We start from the raw sequence: 13,336 nt of genomic DNA, 5'->3' as shown, positions 1-13,336 counted from the left end.
AGTGTTATTGTTAGAGCTGCCATAAGACAAGCATTGACATGCACAGAGAACCCTGCAAGGGCAAATGCAACGATCAGGCTTTACTCAAAGAAATATGATTATGTTATTTGGAGGTGGACAGAGGGTGGACAACATCCAGTGTGTTGATTAACGAGAGACAGCTTTCCTTATCAATATGACATCTTTTGTCCTCATGATTCACCTAATACCTGTTGATTAAACACTGAGTGATTCTGCCAATCCTCTGAGATGACCCTTTGAATTTGTTAAGGAGATAAATTAAAGTCCTCCATCAAAATGTGATCAATGCCACAGAGCCCTCTGGCTGAAATCGGCACCACAGTATAATGAGGCAATAATTTAGCTTTACAGCTTGGTGAGCGAAAAACGGACATTCGAAAACAGCCTGGAGAGATTTTTAAATGTCAACATGAGAAATTAACCCCAAATGTGATTAAATTTGGGGTTAATTTAACTGAAGTTCTATTAAAAATAATTACGTTTTCTACTACCTTTTTATTGTAAGCTTTAAGGTTCTTACCTCAGATCAATAGAAAAACCTTTCTTATGATTTTACTATGTTTTTTCTATACTGTTTCTGTTAATAAAACATTAAGTTGTGATTTAAGTTGAAATGATTTGAGTTGCTTTGACTTGGAAAGGGTGAATCTGACCACATGGTACCACCGTAAGGAAGGCAAAAGACTATGACTTTTAGCACACACTGTAAACCTAAATCTAGGTACATCAACAGAAAGACCAGACAATCTTTCCTGTTTCTTGAAGATATTTAAAGCAAAATGTTTTTTCAGCTCTAATGGTGCATGGGGTGTTTAAGTGTGGCCAGCTGTGGTTGAGAAGGTAAAACCAGAATCGTTTTCACACTTTGGTTGTGCAATATTACTTTGGTATTGTTAATTGTTCAGTATTCTAAAACGGACTTCAATGTGAATACTTATCAGGTTTTTAAGCTGGCATATCGTTGGGCAGCATGGTATTCCTCCTGCTGCCAATAGCTCATTTTGGTAAGATTTTGTGGTGCTGGTGGCAGAGAGAGAAGGACTGAAGACATGCAGTAAAGGTCCTGAGGCTAGGAGTGGACTTACAGTTGAGGGTGATTACCTTCTGAACATGGGGCACCTGCTATGCTGCTACGTCATGCTGCACCCCCCAAAGTCTTTTAAGCAATTTGGACTGCAGCAAACCTGTACTGGATAATTATTTAATGAACAGGGATTCATAAAATTTTTACTGTATTTCTGAAAACCTAAGGTGTATTCTAAATGTTTTTTGACAGTAGAACAACCTTATAATTACAGCGGAATAAACACTAAGGTCAGATTCAAACTGATTAGATTCTTTCAAACACAGTTTGCGATTTGTAAAATTGGTTGTGAACTGCGCAACTCTCATCTCGTCTCGTTAGCTGGATTTAATGTTACACCAGCAGTGTTCAGCATTCATTGTGAGTTTTGCTATGCAAATGGACTTGTCAGTTATGTGGTTGTTGACATCCTGGTTTTCTAACCTGGTCATTTTAAGCCCTGTGATGGACTGCTGAGCTGCCCATGGTGTATCCTGCCTTTTGTCCAATGAAATAAAACATTATAAAGTTGACATAATAAAAAAACATAAAAACATAATACATAAATTGCAAAATGAATAAATAATGACATAAGAAAAGGAATATGTGACACAACTAATAATAAATAAGGTATTTTAACCAAAATAAATTGCTCCTATCTAAGTCCAGAACCTTAAGGACACTATATGTGTGAATACATTTAGCCTAAAAAGTATATATGTCAGGATCTGTCGCCTTTTGGACTCTGTGGTGGCTTTGTGTTATTTTGAGTGTTTGGTTGTTTCTTCCCCCTTCGTTCATAGCTCCTTTAGTTACTGTTGTTTTTCTTATGACTTAGTATGGTTTTCTCTTTGTTGTCATTGTTGCCATTATTATTATAATTGTTCTCTGTTTTTCTTGGGTTCTTTAATTAGTTCTCCATCTGGTTTCTCTGTGTTTTATTTGTGGTTAGGTATTTGTTTCTTCCCCCTTGCACTCTTCTGCTTATTAGTTTCCTTTTCTGTTACTTTTCATTTATACTGTATTTGGTCTTTGTTTCCTAGTCCTCCCAGTTTGGTTCTCTTTATCTTAATTCTCCAGTCCCTCTTTATAGGTTAGCTTTTGTTATTGTTTACTTTTATTCTTGTGCCCGCTTCCTCTGCCTCATTCACAGTTTGTTATTTCACTATTGGTTTTTAGTTTCTTTTAGGGTCGGCTCACTATCTTGTCTTTAGTCCTTTTCCTCAATTAGTTCTATTAGGTTCACCTGCTCCCTCGGCCTTCCTGCCTCCTTGTCTCACCTGTTCTTAGTTCCTTTGATTACCTGCCTTTGTTCTCCCTCAGTATATTAGTTGTTTTTGTTTCTTTGTCCTTTGCTGGTTCCTCCGATCACATTACCTGATTTTGCTCAGTGTTTGCTACGTTCCTACAGTACAACGCAGAAGTTTCGATTGTACTCATGCCTTTCACCTGCGGTGAGTCCTGCTATGTTTTGCTTGTTCATGACTTGTGAATAAAACTTAAGATCATGATAAAGATGCTGCTGCCAAGCTCTTGTCTGCGCTTCAGTCCACCCCAAAACCACAACGTCACAATATATTACGTAGATTCCAGTTACATTTTATATTAGCTGTTCAACAATCACTCTGTTTAAATTTAGATTGTTGCACAGATTTGTTATGATGACTTGTGGTGCAGACACCCCTGTGTTTTTTCCATATCTTACTACAGTGTTCCTATGACAAATTAACTGCCTAATCATTATAATTAACAGTAATAAAGGCTTGAAAACAGCAGTCGGTGTAATAAGTCTATATAATGTTTTTCATTTAGTGATGGAGTTACTGAAAAAAATTAAACAATTCAATAATATTCTGATTTATTGAATATGACTATACTTACAAATTGGAATATATCAAAATAATAATGCAAACAAAATATAAATACATAAAATTCAGTGTTTCTGTAATAATCTATAGTCAAATTTGAAACTGAACAATAAACTTCCCAGTCCGAACTAAAAAAATGAATAATAATTTCAAGCAAATATTTCCAGTTTAGCCCTGTGGTGAGCTGGAAACATGTTTAAAGAGCATTCTGCCTCTTTCTCAGACAGGCATCACACGCAGTGGTAGATGGCGTTGGAAGACAATGCCAACAATAGGGCTAATTTACAAAAAAAAGAACAGCAACCTTATCTTCTTACACAGTTTTTGATTTTCCACCACTTGTACTGGGCCAATTAGTGGTAGACTAAAATGCTCCATTTCACTGTTATCAGCTTTATTTGAAAAGAAGCACCGTCTCTCACAGTAGTAACATGGACGAGGATTAATCAGGAAAAGAAGATGGATGGGCAAATGGATAGACAGACATTACATATTTTTTTAATCCAGGGCTATAGTTCTTTAACCAATTTATTTGGATTTAAAACCTAACCCACAACCAAATATGTGGCATTAAATTAACCCAGGCCTGGAATCGGTCCATATTTGATGAAGGAAAATCATCCAGATTTGGTTGTTTTTGAGCAGTGTAGTAGTAAACAGTATAATATTGTATAATATAATATATCAGCTCAGGTATACTGGAGACGGGCTGTGTGTATAAGAACAACAGTTTTATTGAGTGTTTAATACTCATTTTCATTCATATCAAGTGATTATGTTCTGTGTTTACATTGCCCTTGTATTAGTCATGCTGTTATGCATTATAAGGCTGCAATATTAAGCCGAAGACCTTCCTGTGAACACATCTATAATGAGGTCTATATTCAGTGATGGTATACATTTGTTCTGCTGCCTTTTACAGAACACAGTACATGCTTGACTGGATATTCTAAATCATTTTATACCACATCTTCTAGGTTATGTTGAACCTTGGAATGGTGGAGTTTTTTGTTTTTTCTCCTGTTAAAACTACAAACCTCATTTTTGATGCATGCATCTGTTGAACTGAAGCAAAATATTTCTCATTCACATTTAGGATTATTTGAACAGTGTGCTAAGCAACAAAATGCAAATTCATGACTGCAGGGAAAGCTGAAATGTAATATCCTCATGTCATTAGAGGTTTACTATAACAATAACAGCCCCGCTGAGCTGATTCTACATTCTTTTTATTATATTATCTGTGGGAGAAAATAAGTCTGTTACTGTCTAATCCACCTGAAGCTGCTTCTCTCTAAACTTTAGCTTTCATACTGTCACCTGCCCCAAATACATATGAATAAGGAGTCAGACTTCACAAAGGCAGCCTTGGCATGCATCAAAAGTTCTTAATAAGATACTTTACCTGCCAGGCACCCCATAAGTGACTGCAGCAGCAGGAGTTTCCATAGCAACATCATCTTCAATTTTGAAGGGTCAAAGTGTTTTCACATCCAATCACAAACGTATGGAATCCGATTTACACTTCTCTCTTTTGCCAATCTGCGGAAGAAAAAGAAACCAGGTGAGATTTATTAAGGTCTTTTTAACAGCAACTTCAAAAATAAGTTGGGCCTGACTTAGAACACAAGGATAGCCAGAACTTACTCAAACTTAAAAAAAATACGATGCTGAACTACAGTTCAAAGTTTAAGAAAAACAAAATCTCAAAAGAATCTTCTTGCTTAACTTTGCCAGAGGTTTCGCTGCAATGAGAAGAATGCTATTCAGCCCTGAGTTTGGGACAGTTGGGACAGAAAGACGAATTGCAGACAATAATTTCCATATCTGCAGCAACACAAGTGACAGAGCTGCTTTAAAAGCCATTTGAAAGCAACGCCAAAACTTAAATGTATACGTTCTCATAGTATTGTTTTTTATGAATTCCTCCAACTTACATGCTAAAAAAAGTACAAATGTAAAGCACTAGAGAATTTCACAACGCACTGGGAATTTTTTCCTGAACACATTCTGCATCACCAAGGTGTATCGAGTGAAAGTTACAGGTTTTCCAAAATGCAAGAACTTTACATGATAGACCTCAAGGAAAGAAAAGAGCCTGAAATTAAAAAATAGGGTAAGGTGAAAAAAGGTAGAAATCTGTTGCATTTAAAAAATACAGGTCCTTCTCAAAAATTTAGCATATTGTGATAAAGTTCATTATTTTCTATAATGTAATGATGAAAATTTAATATTCATATATTTTAGATTCATTGCACACTAACTGAAATATTTCAGGTTCTTTATTGTCTTAATACGGATGATTTTGGCATACAGCTCATGAAAACCCAAAATTCCTATCTCACAAAATTAGCATATTTCATCCGACCAATAAAAGAAAATCTCAAAGATATCCATAAAACGTCTTGTTTAAAGTTTGCCACAAGCCACCTGGGAGACACACCAAACATGTGGAAGAAGGTGCTCTGGTCAGATGAAACCAAAATTGAACTGTTTGGCCACAATGCAAAACGATATGTTTAGCGTAAAAGCAATACAACTCATCACCATTCCCACACCATCCCCACTGTCAAACATGGTGGTGGCAGCATCATGGTTTGGGCCTGCTTTTCGTCAGGAGGGACAGGGAAGATGGTCAAAATTGATGGGAAGATGGATGAGGCCAAATACAGGACCATTCTGGAAGAAAACCCGTTGGTGTCTGCAAGAGACCTGAGACTGGGACGGAGATTTATCTTCCAACAAGACAATGATCCAAAACATAAAGCCAAATCTACAATGGAATGGTTCACATATAAACATATCCAGGAGTTGGAATGGCCAAGTCAAAGTCCAGACCTGAATCCAATGGAGAATCTGTGGAAAGAGCTGAAGACTACTTTTCACGAACGCTCTCCATCCAACCTCACTGAGCTCGAGTTGTGTTACAAAGAAGAATAGCCAAGAATTTCAGTCTCTCTATGTGCAAAACTGATAGAGACATTCCCCAAGCGACTTGCAGCTGTAATTGCAGCAAAGGGTGGCACTACAAAGTATTAACGCAAGGGGGCCGAATAATATTGCAGGCCCCACTTTTCAGTTTTTCATTTGTTAAAAAAGTTTGACACATCCAATAAATTTCATTCCACTTCACGATTGTGTCCCACTTGTTGCTGATTCTTCACAAAAAATTTAAATTTTAGATCTTTATGTTTGAAGCCTGAAATGTGGCAAGAGGTTGAAAAGTTCAAGGGGGCCGAATACTTTCGCAAGGCACTGTAATAATGAAGCGTTCATTTGTTTCGGTAACTCAATCACAAACATAATATAGATTAATTACACACAGACATGTTTTGAAGCTTTTATTTCTAGTAATGATTATTTTCCACTTACACCTAGTAAAAACACATAAGATAAGAATACTACTTCAGAGACAAAAAAAATTCTTAATACAGAAAATTAAAAGTATCTTTAATACCTGCTAAAAGGTTGTTATGTTCAAAAGGTACTTTAAATCTGTGTAAAATTATTCATAATCCACATTTTGTGGTTTTTATGCTTGTCTTTTACTAAGATGGTCCTAATACCAAATTCTTTTTTTTTCTCTTTACAAATAAAATTTTACTTTTCTTAAATCTATAGCTGACTTTTAGCGAAACAAGTGATTGTTTTTAGCAGCATGCAACAGGATAACTTTCAAACTATTTGGATTCTGTTTTTCAAAATAAAAGCCACACACATAGACATAACAGTGCTTAAAGCACACATCTTCATTCATGGGATGCATAATCAAGAGTTAGACTTACTTTCCTAGACAAAGTCATACACTGGAAGCAAGACAGACCTCAATTTCACAGGAAAAACTGTGGCGTTTCAATATTGCAGTATCTGGTGGCCCGACATCTCGTTACATCCTTAGTGCACAAAATGCAGGAATAAGGCTTAGAATTCATTTGATTTGCTTTAGTTATTTATAGAGTGAATTTTAAATAATCTACAGGCCAAATAAAATTAAATCTAGCACAATGAAATAACGACCACACTAAGTAGTAGAATGCCTGAGCAGCTGCCCCACTTCAACACCTTTTGGTCCATGTGTGAAGCCTTCTTTACTCCTATCATGCATGAAGCAACTGTCAATATATTTAGTGGATCCTTCCATATTTTACACTATAAGACTCCTTTTAGGTTTATATGCATGTTTTTAGTGGCTTGTCAATGTCAAAATCAGTGTAATAATAAGTGTAATTTGTAGAGATCATTGAAGTGGTTATAAACTCAAGTAAAATGTATCAAAACCAAAATTTTCAACTTATGGATTTGAAATTGTTGTTTTGAATATATTATCTTTTTATATGTGTAGAAATATACTTGGCTTAGGGGTTCCATCTTCAACTAATCTTTAATGCTGATGTATACAGGTCCTTCACAAAAAATTAGCATATTGTGATAAAGTTTATTATTTTCTATAATGTAATGATGAAAATTTAACATTCATATATTTTAGATTCATTGCACACTAACTGAAATATTTCAGGTCTTTTATTGTCTTAATACGGATGATTTTGGCATACAGCTCATGAAAACCCAAAATTCCTATCTCACAAAATTAGCATATTTCATCCGACCAATAAAAAAAAAAAGTGTTTTTAATACAAAAAACGTCAACCTTCAAATAATCATGTACAGTTATGCACTCAATACTTGGTCGGGAATCCTTTTGCAGAAATGAGTGCTTCAATGCGGCGTGGCATGGAGGCAATCAGCCTGTGGCACTGCTGAGGTCTTATGGAGGCCCAGGATGCTTCGATAGCGGCCTTTAGCTCATCGAGAGTGTTGGGTCTTGAGTCTCTCAACGTTCTCTTCACAATATCCCACAGATTCTCTATGGGGTTCAGGTCAGGAGAGTTGGCAGGCCAATTGAGCACAGTGATACCATGGTCAGTAAACCATTTACCAGTGGTTTTGGCACTGTGAGCAGGTGCCAGGTCGTGCTGAAAAATGAAATCTTCATCTCCATAAAGCTTTTCAGCAGATGGAAGCATGAAGTGCACCAAAATCTCCTGATAGCTAGCTGCATTGACCCTGCCCTTGATAAAACACAGTGGACCAACACCAGCAGCAGATCATCACTGACTGTGGGTACTTGACACTGGACTTCTGGCATTTCCTTCTCCCCAGTCTTCCTCCAGACTCTGGCACCTTGATTTCCGAATGACATGCAGAATTTGCTTTCATCCGAAAAAAGTACTTTGGACCACTGAGCAACAGTCCAGTGCTGCTTCTCTGTAGCCTAGGTCTGGGGAATGCGGCACCTGTAGCCCATTTCCTGCACACGCCTGTGCACGGTGGCTCTGGATGTTTCTACTCCAGACTCAGTCCACTGCTTCCGCAGGTCCCCCAAGGTCTGGAATCGGCCCTTCTCCACAATCTTCCTCAGGGTCCGGTCACCTCTTCTCGTTGTGCAGCGTTTTCTGCCACACGTTTTCCTTCCCACAGACTTCCCACTGAGGTGCCTTGATACAGCACTCTGGGAACACCCTATTCGTTCAGAAATTTATTTCTGTGTCTTACCCTCTTGCTTGAGGGTGTCAATAGTGGCCTTCTGGACAGCAGTCAGGTCGGCAGTCTTACCCATGATTGGGGTTTTGAGTGATGAACCAGGCTGGGAGTTTTAAAGGCCTCAGGAATCTTTTGCAGGTGTTTAGAGTTAACTCGTTGATTCAGATGATTAGGTTCATGGCTCATTTAGAGACCCTTTTAATGATATGCTAATTTTGTGAGATAGGAATTTTGGGTTTTCATGAGCTGTATGCCAAAATCATCCGTATTAACACAATAAAAGACCTGAAATATTTCAGTTAGTGTGCAATGAATCTAAAATATATGAATGTTAAATTTTCATCATGACATTATGGAAAATAATGAACTTTATCACAATATGCTAATGTTTTCAGAAGGACCTGTATGTACTGCATACATTAACATCACGTGTCTTTTCGAGTAATTCACTGAGGCACATAACTTAAATGACTTTGGCTGTTCTTCAAGCTGTAAATTTTAATTTCCAGAGTAAACTGCAGCAGATTAAAATAATGGCAAATTGTGAATAATCAGATGTTTCAAATATACAAAAGTGTTGAAAAAGACATGTAGTCCTGACCTTCAGTCATTTTTCATAAACTTTAAACTGTTTTATTTACAGAGAGAGTTCTCCTCGTATGTATTGGTTGCCTCTTACATACAAGCACAAGGCTTCACTTCAGATGCCAAAAAACAACTGGGTGAGCTGATACCAGACGTAGAGAAAAAACATCCAGTCTCATCATTGTTCTTGGGGATTTTTATAGTGCAAACCTCTCCAATGAACTTACGAAATACAGACAGCGCATTAAGTCTAGTCCCAATCTGACTAGACAGATTGGGCTGTTTTTGAAACTTCAGCCACTGATTTAAACCAACTTACTTAGGTGGTGACATCATAAATCAGTTTCTGTGAGGATGTGTGTGCAGACCAAGACCTTCTGCACATACAATAACAATAAACCTTGGTTCATTTCTCATCTGAGGCAGCTGCGCAGGGATAAGGAAGAGGCTCACAGCAGTGGGGACTGGGCCCTGTATAAGCAGGCCAGTGACAAACTGACCAAGGAGATTAAAGCAGTGAAGAGAAGCTGCAGTGAGAAGCTAAAGAAAAGCTTTTCAGATGGAGACACTTATACTGTTTGAAATGGTTTGAAAAACCTGTCTGTCTGCAGGAGAACTTCCCCCAACCCTGAGCAGAATTCCCCCGCTCCTATGTAGTGCGTGACATCACGTGCCTCAATCTACTGAACCTCATAATGGCTTCTGAAATGCTCTTGTCTAACAGGTCACGCAGAGCCTGTTTGCTATGGGAGACCCTACCAGTGGCATTTAAGCCCTGGACAACATAGCCTCTAGGACTATTGGACCATTCAAATCCCTCCACCATGTTAATGTGACAGTTCAAAGAGGGTTCAATGAAGTGACTGTTCAAAAATTTGGATTCATATATAGACCTGGAAGAAAGAGTGTAGCTCTATTTCAACACTTGTGACCTACTGTGATTTGCACTGTTGCCTCACAGCTAAAAGGTCAACGGTTTAAATCTCAGCTGGAGTCTTTATGTGCATATTCTCCCAGTACAAGGCAGTGCTTTTTCTGGGAGTTCAGAATTGTCTGCCACAGTCCAAATAGTGTTCAGGTTGACAGATTCTAAATTTCCTTGATGATTGCGTGTGTTTGTGCATGGTTGTTTGTCTTGTGTCTTTCAGTGTTGCCGCTGTGATGAACTGGCAACCTGCCCAGGATGTACCCCACCTCTCAACCACGTTGACTGTAATGAGCTCTGGCTTCTCTGAACAGGATTAAGTGAATATTACTAATTGATAAATGGGAAAAATAACAATTTGATTTGCATTAAAGAGATTCACCAACATTCCGACATTTGTTTAATTATATTCAAGTGGTGTAATGTTGAGCCAGCAGGCCGGAGGTTTTCCGACCTTTTTCTGAAAAAGGAACGTGCAATGAAATGCAATGTAGGTTCATTTTTCCAAAAGGTCATTATGGTGTCATTAGTTAATGTAGGTCTTTTTAAAAAGTGCCCTGGTGCACCTTCTGAAATGAAATCTATAATTAATTAAAAGTATGTTATTTCACCTTGATCTGTGTTGAGGGATATATTGTGGTTTCAGTGGCATGTATGGGGGAAAGCGGGAGTGATTTGCAAGCTGGTTGTGAGAGGTTTATTCACCAACGACCTTGAGTTAGTTGACATCCATTTGGAGCCATGGCTGTTAATGCCATAAGCATGTATCAGTGTTCAGTGTTAACGCACTTCACATAAATGTTTGCCCTTTGTTTGCAAAATAGCTTAAGCCCAGATTGGATCGAGAGTGTCTATGAATGTCAGTTTGAAGTGTTGCCACAGATTCTCTAAAGGGTTTATTTCTGGACTTTCCTTCCCTTCTAACACATGTGTATGCTTTAATTTAAACTCTTCCATTGTATCTCTGGCTCTATAGTTGAAGGTTAACCATCACCAAGGCCTCATTACTTTAGTAGCTTTTAATATGATTTCCTATTTTCCAATCCAATCTAACCATGTTTCCTGTCCCTTCTCAGGAAATCATCCCCACAGAATGATGCTGCCACCACCATGTGGAACTGTGAGAGCATAACGTTCCTCACATTCCTTCACCTGCACTTTGGATCTCTGCATTGCTCCAGAGTAATCATTGACCCATATGGCTGCTTGCCTGATTAATGCTCTCATTCCCCAGGCTATTAGTTTGCATTGATTGTCAAGCCTTGGTAAGTTTGCTAATATTCAGTGTTCAATTGTTCCATAAGATGTAATCAAGTTCTGAGACCTACATAGAACAGCTGTATTTACTTTAAATTTAGGATGCTCATATTTCTCAGATTTTTATTTGTAAAAATTAAAATGTAAATGTCATACTTCAAATTCCCAATTCTGCCTTGATCTATTACATAACTATCATACATCTACCAATCAAACATAAAATATATTTTTTGACAGATCGAGATGCAGATATGGAGGATTCTCGACTAACTTAACAGTAACTAATCTAATTTTGAGGAATGGTAAAGGTGAAAATTGGAAGCATGACAGTTTAGCACCCAAACAATTTATGGTGAATACATAATTCAACCTCCCCCAGTGGGCCCACCACCTGCAGGGGGAACCGTGAGGGACCGGTGCAAAGAGGATTGGGTGGCGGACGAAGGTGGAGACCTCAACGGCCCGATCCCCGGATGCTTAGGCTGGCTCTAGGGACGTGGAATGTCACCTCACTGGGGGGGAAGGAGACTGAGCTTGTGCGGGAGGTCGAGAGATATCGACAAGAAATAGTCGGGCTCGCCTCCACGCACAGCGTGGGCTCTGGAACCCATCTCCTTGAGAGGGGTTGGACTCTCTTCTACTCTGGAGTGGCCCACGGGGAGAGGCGGCGGGCTGGTGTGGGTTTGCTTGTTGCCCCCCAGCTCAGCCGTCTCGTGTTGGGGTTTACCCCAGTGGATGAGAGGGTTGTATCCCTGCGCCTTCGGGTTGGGGAGAGGTCTCTGACTATCATTTCAGCCTACGGGCCGAGTGGTAGTGCAGAGTACCCTGCCTTCTTGGCGTCCCTGTCGGGGGTGCTGGAAAGTGCCCCTCCCGGGGACTCCATTATTCTGCTGGGGGACTTCAACGCCCACGTGGGGAACGACAGTGACACCTGGAGAGGCGTGATCGGGAGGAATGGCCTCCCCGATCTGAATCCGAGTGGTGTTTTGTTATTGGACTTCTGTGCTAGTCACGGATTGTCCATAACGAACACCATGTTCAAACATAAGGGTGTCCATCAGTGCACTTGGCACCAGGACACCCTAGGCAGGAGGTCGATGATCGACTTTGTTGTCGTATCATCAGACCTTCGGCCGCATGTTTTGGACACTCGGGTGAAGAGAGGGGCTGAGCTGTCCACTGATCACCACCTGGTGGTGAGTTGGATCCGCTGGAGGAGGAGAAAGCTGGACAGACTCGGCAGGCCCAAGCGCATATTGAGGGTCTGCTGGGAACGCCTGGCGGAGCCCTCGGCCAGGGATGTATTCAACTCCCACCTCCGGGAGAGCTTCGACCAGATCCCGGGGGATGTTGGAGACATAGAGTCCGAGTGGACCATGTTCTCTGCATCTATTGTCGATGCTGCTGCCCATAGCTGCGGCCGTAAGGTCTGCGGTGCCTGTCGTGGCGGCAATCCCAGAACCCGGTGGTGGACACCGGCAGTAAGGGATGCTGTTAAGCTGAAGAAGGAGTCCTATCGGCTGTGGTTGGCTTGTGGGACTCCTGAGGCGGCTGACGGGTACCGTGAGGCCAAGCGTGCTGCGGCCCGGGCTGTGGCAGAGGCAAAAACTCGGGCCTGGGAAGAGTTCGGTGAGGCCATGGAGAAGGACTACCAGTTGGCCTCGAAGCGATTCTGGCAAACCGTCCGGCGCCTCAGGAGGGGGAAGCAGTGCTTTGCCAACACTGTTTATAGTGGGGGCGGGAGACTGCTGACCTCGACTGAGGACATTATCGGGCGGTGGAAGGAGTACTTCGAGGATCTCCTCAATCCTGCCATCACGCATTCCGTGGTGGAAACAGAGGCTGGGGACTCGGGGTTGGACTCTTTCATCACCCAGGCTGAAGTCACCGAGGTGGTTAAAAAGCTCCGCGGTGGCAAGGCTTCGGGGGTGGATGAGATCCGCCCTGAGTACCTCAAGTGTCTGGATGTTGTAGGGCTGTCATGGTTGACACGCCTCTTCAACATTGCGTGGCGGTCGCGGACAGTGCCTCTGGACTGGCAGACTGGGGTGGTGGTCCCCCTTTATAAGAAGGGGG

At 40.4% G+C, this 13,336-nt stretch overlaps 1 protein-coding gene across 2 annotated transcripts in view; it reads right to left on the bottom strand.

Moving 5' to 3' along the window:
* Positions 1-13,336, bottom strand: part of cntn4 (contactin 4) — a 318,997-nt gene that overhangs the window by 284,702 nt on the left and 20,959 nt on the right. For both annotated transcript variants that reach the window (XM_047347049.1, XM_047347050.1), the window contains exon 2: positions 4,358-4,494. In XM_047347049.1, the coding sequence (XP_047203005.1) occupies positions 4,358-4,412 (55 nt within the window). In that variant the 5' untranslated portion in view covers positions 4,413-4,494. The remainder of the gene's footprint in view (positions 1-4,357; positions 4,495-13,336) is intronic.

Source organism: Girardinichthys multiradiatus, chromosome 20, assembly GCF_021462225.1.
Source record: "Girardinichthys multiradiatus isolate DD_20200921_A chromosome 20, DD_fGirMul_XY1, whole genome shotgun sequence".
NCBI classification, from domain to species: Eukaryota; Metazoa; Chordata; class Actinopteri; order Cyprinodontiformes; family Goodeidae; genus Girardinichthys; species Girardinichthys multiradiatus.
Note: the sequence above shows the minus strand (reverse complement) of the source record. Positions and strands in the feature narration are given on the sequence as shown.